Source organism: Medicago sativa, chromosome 7 (genome assembly GCF_051527215.1).
Source record: "Medicago sativa cultivar Bolivia chromosome 7, Bolivia_mono, whole genome shotgun sequence".
NCBI classification, from domain to species: domain Eukaryota; kingdom Viridiplantae; phylum Streptophyta; class Magnoliopsida; order Fabales; family Fabaceae; genus Medicago; species Medicago sativa.
The window spans coordinates 28,576,031-28,595,798 of record NC_140755.1 but is presented as its reverse complement, the minus strand read 5'-3'; the positions used below and the strand labels follow the sequence as shown (position 1 = coordinate 28,595,798).

The window sequence follows — 19,768 nt, the reverse complement described above, 5'->3', positions numbered from 1 at the left end:
ACGCAGGAAATCATGGGATTTAATCCAGTAATCTTCTCAAAATCTCTAGCATTTAATGTTTGATTAAGGGTTGTTATGCTAAAGCTATGTCCATTAGACAAAAGCTTAAAAATCATTTCAACCACTCCCCTTCCATCTTGTCAAACGGCTAGTTCTTTCTCTCTCCCACAACTTTTCAGTTTTCATCTTTCCCAATAAAACTGTCAACACTCCTTCATTTCCTCTTTCCACTCTTACACGTTGGTCTATAAATCTTTAAACCAACTCCAAACCTTTCATCACATCTTCAAACACTCTTTCTCTCTCAAAAATTCTCAACACTCTGTTTTTCTGACGAGAATGGCGAGAACCAAAACCACTTCACGCGCTCACTCCCAATCACCACCACACGCTGCTGATCAACCCTCTGATCACTCTCCACTCAACGAAGCTGCTGTTCATACCATTCTTCCTGATGAGATCATTCCCCTATTTGAATCACCAAAACCTAAATCTTCAAAAAAATCTGCCAAACCAAAACCTAAGGCTACTAGAAGATCAACAAGAATGAAAAGAGGATCTTCATCAACACCAACCACTTCTCACATGGACCTAGTCTCTGATGATGAGAAGAAAGAAAAGGAAACAGCTTCTGAGGAAGGAACACACTCTGAAAAGGACGAGTCTGACAAAACAGAGAAAGTTGAGGAAGAACTTTCTGACAAGGGAAAAGAAATTGCTCAAGAGGAAGCAAATTCTGAAGAAACTGGTGAAACTCTTCTTCAAATGGCTAAAACTGCTAAGAAGGTTTACCAAAGGAGGAAGAAGATTGCTACTGATGCTATGCCTCTAGAGAAAACTGCTTCTCCATCTCTGGAAAATGAAGAAGTTGGAAAAGAAGAGAATGTTGAGGAAGAAGCTCCTTCTAGGAAAAGAGGAAAATGTAAGGACATTGCCATACTTGCTTCTGCTCTAAGGGTTCAGAACTTGGAGAAAATGGCTGCTAGGCCATTGAGCAGAGCAAAATACTTTGATTTTGAAAGTCTCAAAACAAAGGGATGGAACCTTGAAGAGTTCACAGATCCTCAAGGATGGTCAGGATTTGTCTCTACATAAGAACCAACCTTTGAGGACTTGGTAAAAGAATTTTATGCATCAATGAGAGTAAAGGAAGAAAAAGGAGAAAAATTCCTAGAGTCCACAGTCAAAGGAGTAAAGTTCCAAGTCACTCAACACTCTCTCTCTAGCATTCTGAACATTCCCAATCAAGGTAATCAACTTTTCAACACTTGGTTTTCTTGCTCAGATGTAACACGTGAGCAACTCATCCTAGAGTATACCAAACCAAACCTTGATTTTACCTCCACAAACCTCAAAGATGCTCCCAAAATCCTTTATAACATATTTAGGCACACCATCTTACCTAGATGTGGAACCTTTGATGCAATCACAGATCTAGACCTTTGCATCCTTTATCATCTTATGAACAAGACTCCCCTAAATCTCTGTTACATCATGATTCAATACATGATTGATCAATGTTTCTCCTTCAAACAAAAAGTTGCTGGTTTACCATATGGGATGCATCTGACACCCATCTTCAAAGCTGTTGGTGTGTCTCTAGATGGAGAAGAAAGTTTGGATACTTTCATGAAGTTCACAGCTAAAACCATTAGTCAACTACGCATCACTTCCACCAACATAACTACCCCTCAGAAAACTGGATCAGTGAAGAGACTTGCAGATCAGAATGTTCAGGAAGTTAGGAAGAAACAAAGAGCTGACAAGTCTGCCAAGAGGGAAACTGGCTCCAGCTCTCACAAAATTGAGAAAGAAAGACCTTCTCCAGCTCAAGAAATCTTTGCTCATATTGCTGAACATGCAAGAGAATTGGTTGAAGCAAGCAGTCAGGAATTTGAAGCCATGCTTGCTAGAAAAGCTGTTGAGAATGTTGGAGAATCTGCTGGTCATCAGAAAGTTGAAGCAACTCTAAATCAAGGTGTTGAAGGACCTTCTGGAGATTTAAGAGTTGAAGAAAATACTGAGCAAGATACTCAGAAAGTTGATAATGGTACACAGGAAGTTGCTGAAATCCTGGCATCAAACACCCTTGGAAGTCAACAAATGGAGGTTGATGATGAAGTTCAAGTGAATGTTGGAACTCATTCTGACTTTGATCTCAACATTGAAGATACCACAAATGATCTCTACAATGAGATCTTTCAAGATGCTCAGGGAGAAGACCTTCAACACAATGATCAGAATGTTCAAAACAATACTGATCAGAATGTTCAGGAAGCTGGAGATCAGAATGTTCCCACTGAGCAGCTGTCAGCAGATCCAAATCCACTGGATTCAGGATCTTTGCCTTCTATGGAAGTTCAACATCTTGTTCAACCTAATCAGAATGTTCAGGTTCATCAGAATGTTCCCTCTGATCAGAACATGGAACATGCTCAGTTTGTGAACTTGTCTGTTTTATCTTGGTTTTCGGATGTCAAACATTGATTACGTTTGGACCTTTTTAACCTTTGATATCTCATTTTTTCTTGGGAAGGGAAAAATAAGAAAAAACCCTTGAGAATCGAGGTCCGGGAGTTGTTTTCGCTACGGGAAGGTGTTAGACACCCATAACGACTATAGTATCCTATAGGAACCGTCTTTACTTTCTCCGCGCGCGCTTTATTTTTAAATGCTATTTGAAGAATGATATTTACACCTAAGAGTTTACTAAGTCGAGAATTGGAGGGAGAAGAAGATGTTTGAATTTTGTTTTATTGGAATTGAAGGAATATTGGTTCCTTGCCTACGTACCCTTTTAAGGGATCAAATCCACCGTAGTTCTCTTCCAAAAATGTTTTTGTTTTTGTTGGTTGATTTTAAGTTTGAAAATGGAATTTTGAAGAATAAGAGTGAGAGGCCTCAAGGGCATAAGATTGGAAAAGAGTGAGGTGGAATTAGTTATTTTGCAAAAGAAGTCTAAGTACGATTAAAATTCATTAAAAATTTTATTTAAGAAAAGAAAAGGAAAATACAATGGGATTTTGATCCCAAAGTTTATTTAGAAAATGATTTGAGTCAAGTTGTTCGTATTTTTTGGAAAAGAGAATTTTTCTAAGTATCGCGATTCCTAAGCATACATCTAAACATGCATTCCCTAAGCATACATCTAAAGTATCCATGTGATGTGTGTGCATGTGTCGGTGCTTGTGTCGGTGTACATCATTAGAGTCCATTGTCCTTTTACATCATTGGCTTAAATACATGCTATGGTCTTGCAAGAATTTTAAAGGCATAAGATAAAGTACAAGAATTCCTAGGGTTTTACATTCTAACTTTGCATGAATTTTAAAGTGTAAGAAGATAAAGACCAAGAATGTAAGATGGAAGATGAGGTGCTTATGGAATGCATGAAACATGAAGTAAAGTGGTTAGTAGCATGAGGTATAATAGCATGAAAATTATAAGCAAAAGAAACACTAAAAAACTTGACAAAAAGTAATGAAATTCTTAACCTAGAAGTAGCAAAATTCACCTAAAGTTTACCATAACATCAAGACAAGTATATGACCTATAATCCCCATGTCATGACAATTTTCCAAAGGTTTCATTACAATCAATTATGTGAGAACTATGAGAACACATTCAAGTCAAGAATTATGATGTATCTTAGGCATATTTGGCACTTTATTTTCACAAACAAACATTTAAGTTGCCTTGTAAAGCAAGTAATTAACCACACATATTCACATAAAGCAAGAAACACATCCAAACAGTGACAAATCAATTCCCAATCCACACATCCCAACTCACAAGCATGCACTAAGAATTGGAATCAAAATCATGCATATTTTCACAAGTTCTTAACCTAAAATTCAAGAAATGAAGCAACACACAACACATTATTATTATTTTTTTATCCATTTTTGTATGTCAAAATATCCTAAGTAACAAGTTTTAAGTGTCAAAACTACTTGCAAGGAAGTTCACAAAATTTTTAGAAGCTTTCAACAAGATTTTTTAACAAAAGATAAAAAAGAATTGAATTAACAAAGCACCAATTATTTTCATGTATTTTCATCAAGATTAATATGTAAAACACATCAAAATTCATTGAAAATAACAAGGAAATATTAAACCAAATTTTTTAGGAATTTTTATCAAAATTTTTAGGCAAACAGTGGTGCAAACGGCAAGAAACAGTGTGCATATAGCGAGAAAATAAGGAAAAAGTAGTAACAAAAGTCCAGGCCCAAACACACAAGATCCACATCCAAACTGAAAGCATCAGGGACCATAGGATTGATCCAATTGGATCAATCCCAAATCCAACGGTCACAAAGGCATAGGGAGCATGGAATTATAGTGTACGCACACATAGGCAATCAGAATGAAACAAAACTCTTTCAAAACAAGCAACACGTGAAAGAAGAGTCATAACAAGAAAATTTTCTCTCTAAAGCCAAAGCCTGCGTGAATGCTCTCTTCTCTCTCTTAAATGTTCATCTTCAACCTTATGAATGTCACCGGAAAGTTCAACAAGCTCGCCGGAATCTTCAAAGGTTCGCCGGAAAATTCATAACTCCGGCGACACTTCCGGATTCCGGCGAGCTCCGATTCGAATCTTTTTTACACTTTTAAAACCGGATCGTTATCCTCTTTTCGAATATGAACTCAGAAACATTCAAAATACAATCAATACACCTAAATCTATAGATACAGCTGCAAAAATTTGAAGCAAAAGAATGGAATAGAAAGCTTGGATCAAGAACAATACCGTACTGCTCGACGCTTCTTGCTCGCGAATATGTAGCTATGGCCGGTCCTCCTTCTCCTTTGCGATTCTGGATTTGAAACGATCCTTTGATTCGGTTTTGTTCTTCCTCGCGTTTGGATCGAAGCTCATACGACTGCTTGTGGTGGCTTGAAAGAATTCGAAAACGATTCCTTGATTGGTTGAGATTTGCGGTCTGTTATTGATGCTTGTTAATGGATTAGAAATTGGAATCTGTTTGTTGTGTTCGTTCAAAGTGGAATTGATTGAAGGTTGTTGTTCATGGATGTGATTTTTGGAATTGAAGGTTGATTGTGGTGGTTTATGGTTGTTGGAGAGAGGTTGAAGATGAAGTTGAGGTGGTTATGGAGTTAGTTAGGGTGGTTAGAGGTGGTGGAAAGAGTTTGTTATGGTGGAGGAAGTGGTGGTGGATAGTTGGTTACGGTTAGGGAGAAGAGAAAAGAGAGAAGATTTTTCTTCTCTCAATTTTTTATGATTTTTGTGAATTTTTGCAAATGATTGGATCCTTTTGACTTTGACCCATGGGACCCATTATATAGGTGATGTGTGAATTTTTGGACCAATAGGATAAAGACATGTGGCACCTGAAAAGTTAGTTGGACTAAAAATGGACCAAAAGGAAAATAACAAGATTCTAAGGACTAAAATGTAAAAATTTACTAAAATTGAATTAAAAGAGTAATTTGAAAATTAACGTAAAGTGAAACCAATAAAAAGCACAAAAAGGACTAAAATGAACCAACTACTAAATGAGGTACTTCGAAGTAACCTCTCTCTATCAAAATTTCGTGTGAAATGACCAAAATGCCCCTAGGGACTAAAATGACTCAAAATGATTCAAATGCAATTTTTAAAACGGTTTTTAACAGGGAAATAAAGCAAGAGTTTGTACAAGCAAATTAAAAGACTCATGGACAATTTTTAGAGATTAAACAGAGTTTTAACACTGGAAATGACTAAAATGCCCCTAGGGGCTAAACTGACTCAAAGTGACTTCAAATGTAATTTTTGAAATGGATCTTAACATGAGATTGAAACAAAGACTTATACAAACCAATTGAAAAGACTCAAATAACTTTCAAGGACTAAGATGGGTTTGAATGCAGAAAATGACTAAAATACCCTTTTTCATGAATTTTGTAAATAATATTGAAATAAGATGCAGAGAAAGATGCAATTGATCAGAGACAAATCAAATAACTTGAAATGCAAGAAAAAACCCTTTGGATGACTAGAAATGCAAGAAAACATAGACAAATGCACATATGAAAAGGTTTTCAAAGCTAATTTGGAAGATAAAGCAGAGTAAAATATCAGTGTAAAAACAATAGCAAATTGGCAATCTTTCAAGAGTAATAGACATATATCAAAGATGGAAAAATATTTTGAGCAAGTATTTTTAGGTCCAAAATTAGGGTATAACATTGTCAACTTCAACCATGGGATCCACTGCTGGAATCAGCAAATATCTAGTGTCTTCCCTACCAACTCCAAGCACTATTCCTTCATCCACACCACCGCCACCTCAAACCAGAACCACCACAAGCAAACTTCCAAATATGTCTGCCCTGTTTGACTCTTTGAACACCTTTGTGACTGCTAACAAAGAGAAAGCTGAACCTTTTGATGCTGCTGCACCTACCAAAGTCTTCAAAAGCTGAAAAGATGGCTGCTAGGGCTCTTAGAGTTTCAACAAAAACTCACAAAATTGTTTGTGCACTTGCTGACTGGACTAAGAATGTTCATGCTCCTGGTTTGGCCATTGATCCACCAATCTTTGATGATCCATCTGTCTTTGAGTCTGAACCATCCTCAGATTCTGGGGATTCAACTCCCTGAATCATTTCTGGTCCTACTCCCTATCCTTTTTGCAGATGACTAAAGGGGGAGAAGCTTTAGGATATTATGTCTTAAGTTTTCTAAGTATTAGGCCCTAAGTAGGCTAAGTGATCAATAGTTATTGAAGTCTTATAAAACTTCATTTTTGCATGATCATATGTACTTTGAATTTCTTTTTTGTTTTTGAACCATGTTCATCATATAATTGTACTTCATGAATGATAAGTAATGAATGAATATTGATGTTGGTTCAAATTTGCATATTTTTATTTATGCTATGGATTATAAAAATGAGGGGGAGCTTTTATAACTTCTAAAAAACTCATAATGGATTATAAAAATGAGTGGGAGCATTAAAATAAATTTTCTTTTAAGCTCTGAAATTCTTCATATATAATCAAAATCCATAATACTAAATCATAAGTTTATCATCTTCAAAAAGGGGGAGATTGTTGAGGCAAAATCCCTAATTAATTTTAAAGATAATAAACTTTAAATGATTAAAGGATTAAATGGACTTTGATTAATTCCTTGGTATTTAACTTGTGCTCTTGAGTGTTTTACTAAGACAGGAACATGTTTAAATCATACCAAATCAAAGGACATTTAAAATCATGAACTAAATCTGAGTTCAGAAAGTTAGTTCAGAAGGTTGTTCAGAATGTTGATCAGAAAGCTGAACGTTCTGATGGAAACCCAGAAGGGTGTTCATAAGCAAACCCAGGTTCATCAAGAACGTGAAGAACATGCTAGTACATTTGACATAAATGAAAGGTCCAGAAAAGTACATTTGCATGGGCCTATCAACAAATAAAGGCATGAACAAGGAATCATGTGTAAAGGATCTTTAATGTTCATCCAAGACTATGAACATTAAAGTACTAGGAATATTCCAATGTGAATTTAATCCTAGATGTTGCATTCACTGCACTTCAGTTATGTCCTTACTATTAGGATTGATTACATTAAAAGCTAGTCTTACAAATCATCCTAAAGTAAGCACAAATGGAACATTCTGATGGTCAGAATGTTCATGTCTGCGCATCCTTCAGCCAATGAACAGTGTAGTTGGTGAAAAGTTAGCAAGCAAAGCAAAAGAGATCTTGCATCAGAGATAACCTGACCTCTGAGCTGTAAAAAAGCAGATTTCTTTGAAGCATGGGCCTGAAGTTGCAGATCCACTGCTCTCTCTCTCCTGCACAAAGTCCAAGACAGATTTGGTGTACTTTATCCCACCTTTTCCAGCAAAACTGGATGCATATGGAAAGGCTACTTTTTGGAGGATAAAACTCATACAAATCTCATACCACGTGCTGGGCAAGCCCAGATATTCATCCAACATTCATCCATGATGAACCCAGATGAAGAACATCATGAATATCCAACATTCTGATGAAGAACACATCAACATTCTGATGTTCATCCTGGGAACTCAACAACATTCTGATGGTCAGAATGTTCACCCAGATTTTCAAGTAAAAGCTTGTGGGGCCCAGGACACGTGGCATAACACCACTGGTCACCTTACAACGGCTATATGAGCCCAAAAACTCTATAAATAGAGATCAAAGGCTCATCATTACTTGCACCATTGCAAAGCATACAAGAAAACAACTTAATTTGTTTGAAGCTCTTGCAATTCAATTGATCATCACTGAAGGCTTTCTTCTTACCTTCTTTATAGTGTAAATCAATTTTCTTTCTCCCTCTCTGTTATCTTATTCACAGATAACTTCTTCCTTCCTCTCTTCTTCTGTTTGTCTGATTCACAAACTTTCAAACTTCACACAAATTGTAACAAAGTCTCATCTAGCTTTAGGGGTACTAAAGTGTTAGCTTGAGCAAGAATTGTAAAAGTCTAAGTGGTTAACTTAGCAACAAGGTGCAAGCCTGCTGAGGCTTAGAGAATACAAGTTGTAAGTGTTCAGGTGAACACAGTCTGTAAGGTGCAGGATTTGAGAGGTTATCTCAAGCATCATAGTGGAAAAATCTCACAAAAACTGTGAGGAGTAGACTAGCCCACATTGGGTGAACTACTATAAATCTCTGTGTGTTATTTCCTTCTTCCTTATACTCTTTTACTTACTGCAAACACAAACACACACAAACACAGTTACTTTGCTGAAACTGTTTTTACACTCAGACATCAGAACGTTCTGAAGTCTGCTGTTAACTTAACCATTCCAAGATTTCTCTTGAGAATTATTTTTTAAGTTACAGGTTATTTTTAAAGGGTCACAATTCAAACCCCCCTTCCTTGTGACTATTTTATCTACTTGTTTTTAGGGGGTGGATATAGCTTCAGAGTGTTAGGGGGTGTGTTATATCCTATTATTGACCACGACCTACAATCTGCATTTGTTGAGAGATGACATAAGTAGATGTCTAGCTTGCATCTTCTGATTGGGGAGATGATAGTGACACTGGATGACTTCAGAGTGAACTTGCTTCACCCTCAAGATATGATTCACTTTTCACAACACTTTCTACACACGCTTTCTCACTTCCATTACTGACTTGAGCGTCAGAGTGCTAACGTGCCTACAGGCACCTTTCGTTCCACCGCAAGGATTCGTCGCCGCCGTACCGGAAGCCTTCACCGTCACACCGGAGCATTTTCCGCCACCGTTGCCACTCATCCATTCTTACTGGACAGATAATAGTTGAGGCTAGAATTGGTAGGTTTTGGATTCTAACGTTTGTTTTAACCTTAAATTTATTGTTGGATCAACTTTTACATAAATATATTGAAATATAAACCAATCAATATAAATATATTACATCCATCTCACTTTTATTCTCATTGCCAAATTCTTTGTTTTGTATTTAACATATGTTTGGTTTCAATTTCATAGAGTTAAAAGTGATTCTAGATGTAGTAAAATTAATTTTATCATGTTTTGATGATTTAAAGAAGAATGGATTTTGCTTGCAAAATTGATTATAGTTTGTCCTGGACAGGTCAAAAGACCAACCACGAGTTGACATGTGGCATAAGTTACACCACCTTAAGGCTCCGCGTCTGAGGGAACTAGCGAGCTAAAATGCACCACGCCTCACAGGAGTTCTCCCGCTCACTAGGATCGCCCTACATGTGTCCTCTAACCGTCCATAATCACACGCCGCATAACCCAGAGACGGTTATGCCCAACACGCGTATATATAAGGGTGAACTTGCTTCACCCTCAATGTATGATTCACTTTTCACAACACTTTCTACACACTCTTTATCAGTTCCATTACTAACTTGAGCGTTAGAGTGTTAATGTGCCTGCAGACACCTTTCGTTTCACCGCAAGGATTCATCGCCGCCGTACCGGAAGCTTATACCGTCACACCGGAGCATTTTCCGTCACCGTTGACATTCATCCATTCTCACCGGACATATCATAGTTGAAGCTAGACTTGGTAGCTTTTGGCTACTGCCGCTTGTTTTAGCCTTAAATTTATTGTTGAATCAACTTTTACATAAATATATTAAAATATAAACCAATTTAAATTACCTTCAATTTATTAAAAATCAATGTAAATATATTACATTCATCTCACTTTTATCAATAATCAATTTTACAAAATCAATTTAAATTACCACAGAACCAAACACACACTAAATTGTCTATCAATTTAAATATATCAATTTTTTGTTGGGGGTGTATATAACAATACTTGTTTTTAGGGGGTGGATATAGCAAAAAGTACAAAGAGAGCCCAACCAAGCATAATTTTCTTTTCATAGTCCAACCAAGCGCTTTCATTTTCACACCCCCAACATTTCATTAGTCAAATGCAAAATTGAGAAGTAAAACCAAAACCACAAAAGAAAATAAGATTGAGAAAGTCGAATTAAGAGTGTTAAGGTTATTAGATTTTATTGTCCCCAAATAAGATTGGCTTGTTGGAATTATATGAATGGTGTGATAATGATGCAAAGATAAATAGTGGCGTGGAGTGTTTGATTAATGCATTAGAAAGTTGAGTTATTGCTTGGTTTGATTTTTTGGCATGATATTTTGTTTTCTATTAATATGGTTAGCAAAGTATTATGAAAATGGTATTTTCTCAAACTTGACCTATGGTCCATTAAATACTAGTAACGGGGCTGGCCAGAGGCACTAATTTTCAAATAGGTATCCTCCCTTATTGTTAAATTTTTACCATAAATTTTCTTAGGGATCTCAAGCTTCCGATTAAACAAAAACATATCTAATAGTTGGAGTAATTTGGGGTTAGTGAAACAAAAGTCACGTCTCAAATTCCAGAGCACATTTTACAAGCGAAATAAAATATCTATTTATTGTAGGAAAGTCAAACGGCAACGTTGATATGTCCGAGTGGTTAAGGAGACATACTTGAAATCTGTTGGGCTTCGCGTTGGGCTTCGCCCGCGCAGGTTCGAACCCTGCTGTCGACGTGTTTTTAACTTTTTATATTTTTTTAACGCATTTAATTTAATTTTTTAATTGGAAACTTGTGAAAATTATTTTAATTCCGCTATTAAGAAATGAATCAAGTCGGCACCACTATAAATTATAAATTTCAGGAGATTGTTATTTCAGCTATGAAAAATAGTGAAATGTAATTATTCAATTTCCCATTTATTTACCAAACAATTGATCAATTCATGAAATACGTTTATTTATTTATTTTTTTGCAAAAACTTTTTTTTTCATATTTTTATTAAAATTTGACTTAAATGCTTTTTTTTTTTTTTTTTTTGGTTTACAATTAAGGTCTCCCCATTTTAAAAATGAAGAGATTAAATGCACTTTTGTGTAAAAAGAAAATTTATTGTTTGCAAATTATGTTTTGGTAGGGAGTGGAGATGAAGACATACTTTTCTTTTTAAAAAACAAAAATATAGACTTAACCTCCAAAATTTAGATTATGGTTTATGTACCCTCATGCTTTTTTTTTCCTTCAATTTTATTAATAAGGGTTAAATATATTTTTGATTTCTATAAATATATCAACTTTTCGTTTTAGTCTCTTTAAAATTTTCTTTTGACTTTTAGTCTCTATAAAATTTTCAATCACCGTTTTTGGTGCCTATTTTTAGTAAACTTATGTGTAGCCTTTGTATATTTTTAATGAAATTGTGTAAAAATGTGTTGATTATTATAAAAATTCCTCCAAAAAAAATAGAACTTTTTAACAAAACATGAATTAAATGAATTTTTAACTGGCAAAAATAGGAAAATTCATATTTAATTCATGTTTTGTTAAAAATTTCTAATTGTTTTTTTTTTAGAGATTCTTATAATATTATAAACTTTTCAGCAACATTTTAATCAAAAATGTGAATTCTACATGTGAGTTTACTTGAAAGGAGAGACCAAAAGTGAAGATAGAAAACTTTTAGGGACTAAAAATCGAAGAATTTTTTTAGAGGGACTAAAACGAAAAAATTGATAAATTTATAGAGATCAAAAACATATTCTATTATTAATTTATTTTTTTTCATGATGTTTGTGAGTTTAGGTTGTTGATGTCGATATAGTTCGCGTGCCTTTCCTACATTGTCTTTCATGTTTTTCGTTTGCTTAAAATATAATAATAAACGTGTTAAGTCGTTTGATCTGGTGTATGAAGGTGAGAAAGACACAAGAAGGAGAGGAGTTGAATTGTGTTGGCTTTTTCAAAATTTTCCAAGTGTTTAAGCACTAGCCAGAGTCTGACACAGAGTCTGATAGCAATGGTTAAAATCAAACACAAAGATAACAAGATATATATATATATATATATATATATATATATATATATATATATATATAGAGAGAGAGAGAGAGAGAGAGAGAGCAGACACAAAGCAATTATATTGGTTCCTTCTACAATCCAGGAGTAGTCCAGTCCCCTTGCACTTTCAAGGGATTTTCATTATAATCACAAGTGATTATAAGTGCTCAAGGACACAACAAAGAGACTTCAATTGTTCAAGCACACAAACAAGAGAGTTTCAATGCTTAATCACAACTGAAAGAGACTTATAAGAGTTTACAAATGAAATATTTGTTCGTACACTTGATATACAATCGGAGGTGTAAAAAATTACAAACAGAACAAACTCTATGAGCTTGGAATTTCAAGGATATGAACTTAGTAAGAAATTCTTACGTTTTTTATGCGTTTTTGAATTAGACAGAGTAAGGGCACAATTAAAATAACAGAGTCTTGTTTGAAGTCTTTAGCTCATTACATACAGGCAAGGATTTGAAAGACGTTGAAGAGATGTCAGCACATTAAGAGTCATTGAGATGCTTCAAAGGACGTTGGGATATTGCTTGATATGGATAATGTCGTTGATTAGACATTTGAAATTCCTTTGCTGCAACTGGAATTATCCGTTCATTCTCTTTGATGTTCTTTGTTTGTTTCTACACATGGTTAGAAGATAACAAATTATACTGTCAGAGTTTGATATAGACAGCTACAGAAGAAGACAAATCTGACGTGGCTTCTGGGTTCCTCAGAGTCTTCTTTTCTTCAGAGTTTGGTATCCTTCAGAGTCTGATGCAGTTCTTCAGCTTCTGATTGACTTCCTTTCTTCTAATCTAAATTGTTGACTTATTGTTGACCTTTCTTCATATCTTTTACCAAGTCTTCTAGCTTCTCTTGTGCTTCTTTTTTATGCTCTTATACATGTTCAGACCTTGTTAAATTTTACTCTTTGGTCCTTCATACTTGAACAAATATTATCATATCTAATTGTTCTTTAATACTTTGTTATCATCAAAACTTCAGAGGAATTGTACAAATCCAATTTTGTTTCAACAATCTCCCTATTTTTTATGATGATAAACACAAGTATTTAAGAAAATTGTTATTGATTTAATTAACAAGTTGACTTCAGAGTCTGAGGTTGTAAGCTCCTCTTAAGTCTGATATACCATAAGGTTAGATTTTCAAGCTCCCCCTGAGTCTGAAGGCACAAAGTCGAATTCTCTTAGACGCGTCATCAGGAGGTACCATGAAGAACATGATAGTTATAGAAATCAAAGAGTTGATCGATAACATGTCCTTGAACAAGTACCGCTCCTAAAGCGAGAATAAGGCTGTTATTAAGAAGCAATGAGTTCTTGGTCTGGAAACACATGACACCTTACTAGCATTAAATTTCCCATCGTCAAATTGGAAGAAATAGCAAAGATGTTGAAGCGCAAGAGGTGGCTAAGTTATCAATCAATGGTGTAGTTTGTGACCTTTGTGAGAAAGCACATGAAAGCGGTGCATGTCTTCTATCAAATTTGGAGTTATCTAAGGAGAAACTTAAGTACGCAGGTGTTTACACAAGGCAACAACAAAACCACTATTCCAATACTTACAATCCAGGCTGGGTAGATCATCCGAATTTCTGATGGAGAGGGAACAATTACCTTAACCCACCTCCAACAACCAATCAACAGCCACCCAAGAAAAATCAGGCAAAAATCCTCACCCAATACATGCAAACAACACAAAGTTAAACGATGCCATCTCCAAGAATCATGAGGAAGCTCGAAGAAATAATGAAACTTCAATCAAGAATTTGGAGATACAAATTGGGAGAATCTCAACACAGCATGTCAACATGACTAGGGTGGGATTCTCAGGAACAACCTTGGATAACCCAAAGGGAGATAGTTGCAGAATGATGGTGAAAGACGAAGAACATGATGGAAATGATCACACAAAGATTGAGTATGCGAGTGAAGATGAAATCTCAAGTGAGGAAGAAGGTGAAGATATAACGAAGGATGCTCATCTACAGAATTACCAACATGAACTCGTAACTAAAAATTGTCCCTCTAAACATAGACGTTTAACATCCTTTACGCCTTGTAAGTGTGACATTGCATCACGCTCAAGGTACGATTCATTCACCACTTTTTAGTACAAAATCAACCTCTTTCTCTTACTAACTTTTGCGTCGGATTGCTAATGTGCTTGCATACAACTTTCTCTTTCGCCGTAGAAGCTTTCTCTCCACCACGCCAAAAACTCGCTCTCCATCGTGTTGGAACCTCTTCTACTTGAGAACCACCATCAACAACTCTTTATTCTGCATCAGACATGACATATATAAAATCTAGTCAAGAATTGTTTATCTTATGAATCAAACTTAGGTTATCCTGAATAATTTGTCATTTGTTAAAATTTATTAACCATCTAAGTCTAATTAATTGATTTCTTTCCATAATTTTGTTTTCTCATTAATTTGTATTGACCGCAAGTCATAAGTGGGTGATGGGAGACGTGGAGCACATTACACTTGGAGGTTACGGGAGACTCGACAACCTCGACGAAGTTGCCCAAGGGTTCCAACCGGCAAATCCCATTATCTTTGACTTTAAAATCGCTTTTCTCGCCTCTCTAAGGACAACCCATTTCTCAAGTAAGGAATCGGAAGACTGTAATGCTCACCTTATACATATCCTAGAAGCATGCAACACTATTAACCCGACTGGAGTTTCAGAGTCCGATAAAAAGGCTCTTTTTGTTTGTCTACACTCTAAGTGGATGGATGAGTGAAAGATTGGCTCAATGCACTTCCAAGTGACAACATAGCTATTTGGGACAATTTTTTTTTGGTGGTGTCCGGAACCTTCACCAATGGTCTAAAGCCACAAACTCAAATTGTTTTAGACGCATCAACAGTAGGTACCATGAAGAACATAACAGTTGTAGAAATAGGAGAGTTGATTGATAACATGTCATTGAACGAGTACCACTCCCAAAGCGAGAATAGGGTTGTAAATAAGAAGCAAGGAGTTCTTGGACTGGAAATACTTGTCGCCTTACTAGTAAGAATTAAACTGCTCAGGGCCAAATTGGAAGAAATAACAAAGAAGTTGAAGCACAAGAGATGGTGAATAAATAATCAATCAATGGTGTAGTTTGTGACTTTTGTGAGCAAGCTCATGAAATCAGTGCATGACTTCCATCAAGTTTGGAGTTTACACAAGGCAACAACAAAACCCTTATTCCAATAATTACAATCCAGGCTGGGTAGATCATCCGAATTTCTGATGGAGAAGGAACAATTCCCTTAATCCCCCTCGAAAAACCAATCAACAATCACCTAAGAAAAATCTGGAAGAAATCCTAACCTACTACATGAGGAAGCCATCTCCAAGAATCATGAGAAAGCTCGAAGAAACAATGAAACTTAAATCAAGGATTTGGGGACGCAAGTTGAAATAATATCAACACAACTTGCCAACATAACTAGGGTGGGATTCTCAAGAACAACCTTGGATAACCCAAATGGAGAGAGTAGAATGATGGTTAAAGAGGAAGAACATGATGGAAATGATAGCACAAAGAATGAGTATGTGAGTGAAGATGAAAGCTTAAGTGAGGAACAAGGTGAAGATAGAACCATGGAAGCTCATATGCATAATTAACAACATGAACTTGTAACTAAGAATCGTCCCTCTAGACTGAGACGATTATCATCCTCTTCGCATGTATAAGCGTGACATTACATCATGCTTAAGGTACAATTCATTCACCACTCTTTAGTACAAAATCCACCTCTTTTTCTTACTAACTTTAGCGTCGGAGTGCTACGTACTTGCATGCAACTTTCTCCTCCACCGTAGAAGCTTGCTATTCACCACACAGGAAACTCGCTCTCTATCGCGTCAAAACCTCTTCTACATGAAAACTACCATCAATAACTCTTTATTCTGCATCAGACATGACATAAGCAAGTCTAGTAAAGAATTGTTTATCTTATGAATCAAACTCAAATTATCTTGAATAATTTATCATTTGTTAAAGTTTATTAACCATATGAGTCCAATTGATTCATTTCTTTCCATAATTTTGTTTTCTCATTAATTTGTATCGACGATAAGTCATAAGTGGGTGATGACTAATTTTCTTTAATTATTTTGACCCATAAAGAGTGATGGATGATTCATTGATTTGAACTCTTATCACTAGCTTATACTACCTCCGTTCCTGATTATAAGACCCTTTTGAGAATTTTCTTTGTCCCTTTTTATAAGACCCCTTTGCTATTTCCAACTACATTAATTATTTCTTTACATACATGCCCCTATTTATCATACATATTTTTCTTCAATTAGCAATAAATAACATATAGAAAACATAAACTAACTCTCTCTCTTAAGGATAAAATTGTAAAAACAATAGTAATTACTAACAACTTTAATACAAATATCCACTTTCTTAATTCCCGTGATTTTAGCAAAAGGGTCTTATATATATGGACGGAGGTAGTACGAGTTTCTTATTAGTCAATACAGACCACATATTGGTGACATTTACGATATATGTAATTGTCTTTTTTTCTTTTTTAAAATATCGTATTCGATTGTTTAGCTCATAAGTAATTAAAAAGTGTCCTTGATCTTTCGAATAAAGAAAGCTCCCAAATGCAAGCGTCCATCCAAGTTGTAATTTCTCTTTCATTTTATTTTCTAAGGGAGACCAGCAATTCTCAAGTACGTCGTTTCTTCTATTAAAGTAAACTTTTATTTGATTTATCAGCACCCTATATATCCATATCATAAAGTCATAATCACACATACAAGGATTTGAAACTTTTACATAGTTTTCTCACTGGAAATAGGAAAGAGGAAAACACAAAAAAACAATCCCACTAATTCATTTTGTTACATCTACGATTGTCTTTTCTTCTCATGAGAGGGTGAAAATCTCACTCACATACTCAATTTAAATCAATATTCTTAAAATTTATTTTTAATGAGTTTCATTTACACTCATAAAATAAGTTTAGACTAGCCAATTAGAACTGAACTAATGATGTCAATGAAAAATTATATTTTCACATAAAAAAATTGATGTAAAATATATTGTTCTCTGATTTTTATGTGTATTTTTAAATTTGTGTAAGTTGTAGAAGAACAAAACTAATTAGGGAAATAGATATAAACATATATATCATAAAATGTCTCTTAGAATTTGTGTTTCGCTCTAACAACATAACCACACAAAACTGACTTGTGAAAAGAAGATTGTTCACACTTATAAACATTTGTCCGTGCCATATCACTTTTAATATGTGACTCTTAACACATTCCCTCACGTTAAGGACCAGACTTTTGGAGCATGACCTGACTAACTTGACAGCAGAAATTTGATAGAAGATGACCCATAAATCTTGGATAAACTCTTATACCATTTTGAAATTTGTGATGGAAAATAACTCTACTTCACAAAACCGACTTGTAAGATAAAGATTGTCCTCACTTTATCTTATTTGTACTTATGTGTCTTACAAATTTATGAACCAAGTAGTTTTCATATACTACACCTTAAAACAGTAAACTTCTAGCCACTAGGCTGCATGACAAAAGTAAATATATTTTATATTTAAGACCGAAAGAAATATGAGACATATAAATTAATATAATAAATAGCCACTAGGCTGCATGACAAAAGTAAATATATTTTATATTTAAGACCGAAAGAAATATGAGACATATAAATTAATATAATAAATAGGAGCTAAACCCACATTATGGAAATGATCTTGCCTCTCCGTTAAACCCAACTCGTTGCTTACTTATTTGAATCTTTTAATAATTGTTTGTTTTTTGTTTTTTTTTTTTTAATAAAAACGACATGAATTGGTGAGTATCATGATTTTTATTTAAGGATAGAAATTATTATTAGAAAAAAAAAAAGATAGAAATTATCATCACTACAAGTGGTGAGTATCATGATTTTTCATGCGTGTACCTTATCGTGACGAAGTTTCTTTATAATTTAAAATACCGTGCATATGGGGTATAAATTTTTATCTTTAATCTATCAGAATAGCTTGATACTACAACTTTCACTTTTTCCATGTCATCAATTGCTTGTCTCTTCTTCAAAGTTGGTTCCTTTCTATCCCATTTCCTTTTTATGTCCTTTCAAAGTTATTTCAACTTTTATTTTATGTGATCACAAACTTTACAAACCATAGTTTAAATAGATAGTGAAATAAGAAACCAAAGAAACACACATAACAAGAATATGGCTGATTGGGGACCAATTTTTGTGTCAGTGGTGCTCTTCATTCTCTTGACTCCTGGTTTGTTATTTCAAATACCTGGTAGAGGAAGGTTTGTGGAGTTTGGAAACTTTCAAACTAGTGGATTATCCATACTCATCCATGCTATGCTCTACTTTGCTCTTGTTTGCATCTTCATGTTAGCAGTTGGAATCCACATCTATGCTGGATAAATTAATAGTCCAAATTACAATATGAATTGTTTTTATAGAATGTATTTTTCAGTTTATTTTGTATTATATGGTTTGAATTCTAGCTAGGACTCTTTATTTTTATTTTCAATGTATATTAGAAAAAGTAGAATTAATGACCAAATTTAAGGATGAAAAAAAAAATGAAATTCGTCACTAATTTCTGCACGTCATGAAATCAGGGACGAATGTCATATTTTTTCTTGTTAAGATTTGGTCTCTAATTCCTTTTTTCTTATATATATGGTGTGGCCTAATTTTGGGTAACCGATTTGGTTGTATGAATTATCATGCTCTCAATATATTAAATTATAGCATTTATTTTCTTGTTTTTGAGATGAAATACAAAATTGAACAATATATTTAAGAATTGAGTGTTTCATTTTATATGTAGTGATTAGATATTTGTCCTCCTTTGTCAAAAAAAGATATTTGTCCTCCTATTAGTTTTGCTATTAAATTTATTTTAATTTTTGGTCAAAAAGAGAGACAATAGAAAATATATACTAGTGCATAGTAGAGGTGATAATAAGAAAGAGGAAGATTAATCAAGCTCCAAAGGAAAAACAGAGAGGGTCATGAAATTTATGTTTGGGAGTTTGTGATAAGACTTTGAAAAAAGAAAAGAAAAGTTGAAGTATACTACTACTTCCGTCCCTTATTATAAGACCCTTTTAAAAAAACACGGGTTTTAAGAAAGTTGATTATTGTGTTAATTTGTTGACAAATGATATTTTTTTTTTGCATGTTTGCCCTTCTAATAATTGAAATCACAATTCATTATTTTCCTATATTAATTTACCCAATACAACGTGAATAATGCACCAAATTAATTTATCTTTGTACCCATAACAGAAAATTAACGTGAATGAGCCTATTGGATTGAATGTAGACTAGTTGGAAAAGCCATGGCGCAAAAAACTGGAACGTGAATGAACA

General features: G+C 34.6%; 2 protein-coding genes across 2 annotated transcripts; both read left to right on the top strand.

The window, feature by feature from the left end:
- The first annotated feature begins 1,137 nt into the window (after positions 1 to 1,137).
- LOC146905373 (uncharacterized) lies at positions 1,138 to 5,065 on the top strand. The gene is made up of 2 exons (XM_085728526.1): positions 1,138 to 2,465; positions 5,026 to 5,065. Exons 1-2 carry the CDS (start codon positions 1,138 to 1,140, stop codon positions 5,063 to 5,065), a joined length of 1,368 nt encoding a protein of 455 aa, XP_085584652.1.
- Positions 5,066 to 18,308: 13,243 nt separating this feature from the next.
- LOC146905372 (uncharacterized) lies at positions 18,309 to 19,199 on the top strand. Its single transcript, XM_085723806.1, has one exon. It carries the CDS (start codon positions 18,602 to 18,604, stop codon positions 18,809 to 18,811), a length of 210 nt encoding a protein of 69 aa, XP_085579932.1. The 5' UTR covers positions 18,309 to 18,601; the 3' UTR covers positions 18,812 to 19,199.
- Positions 19,200 to 19,768: the final 569 nt, after the last annotated feature.

What these genes read in the sequence shown, in the direction of transcription:
- LOC146905373 (XM_085728526.1), top strand. Translation starts at nt 1,138, where the DNA reads ATGAGAGTAAAGGAAGAAAAAGGAGAAAAATTCCTAGAGTCCACAGTC. An exon ending in AACTTGTCTGTTTTATCTTG is followed by an intron (nt 2,466 to 5,025) that starts GTTTTCGGATGT and finishes AATTGATTGAAG; the next exon opens with GTTGTTGTTCATGGATGTGA.
- LOC146905372 (XM_085723806.1), top strand. Translation starts at nt 18,602, where the DNA reads ATGGCTGATTGGGGACCAATTTTTGTGTCAGTGGTGCTCTTCATTCTC.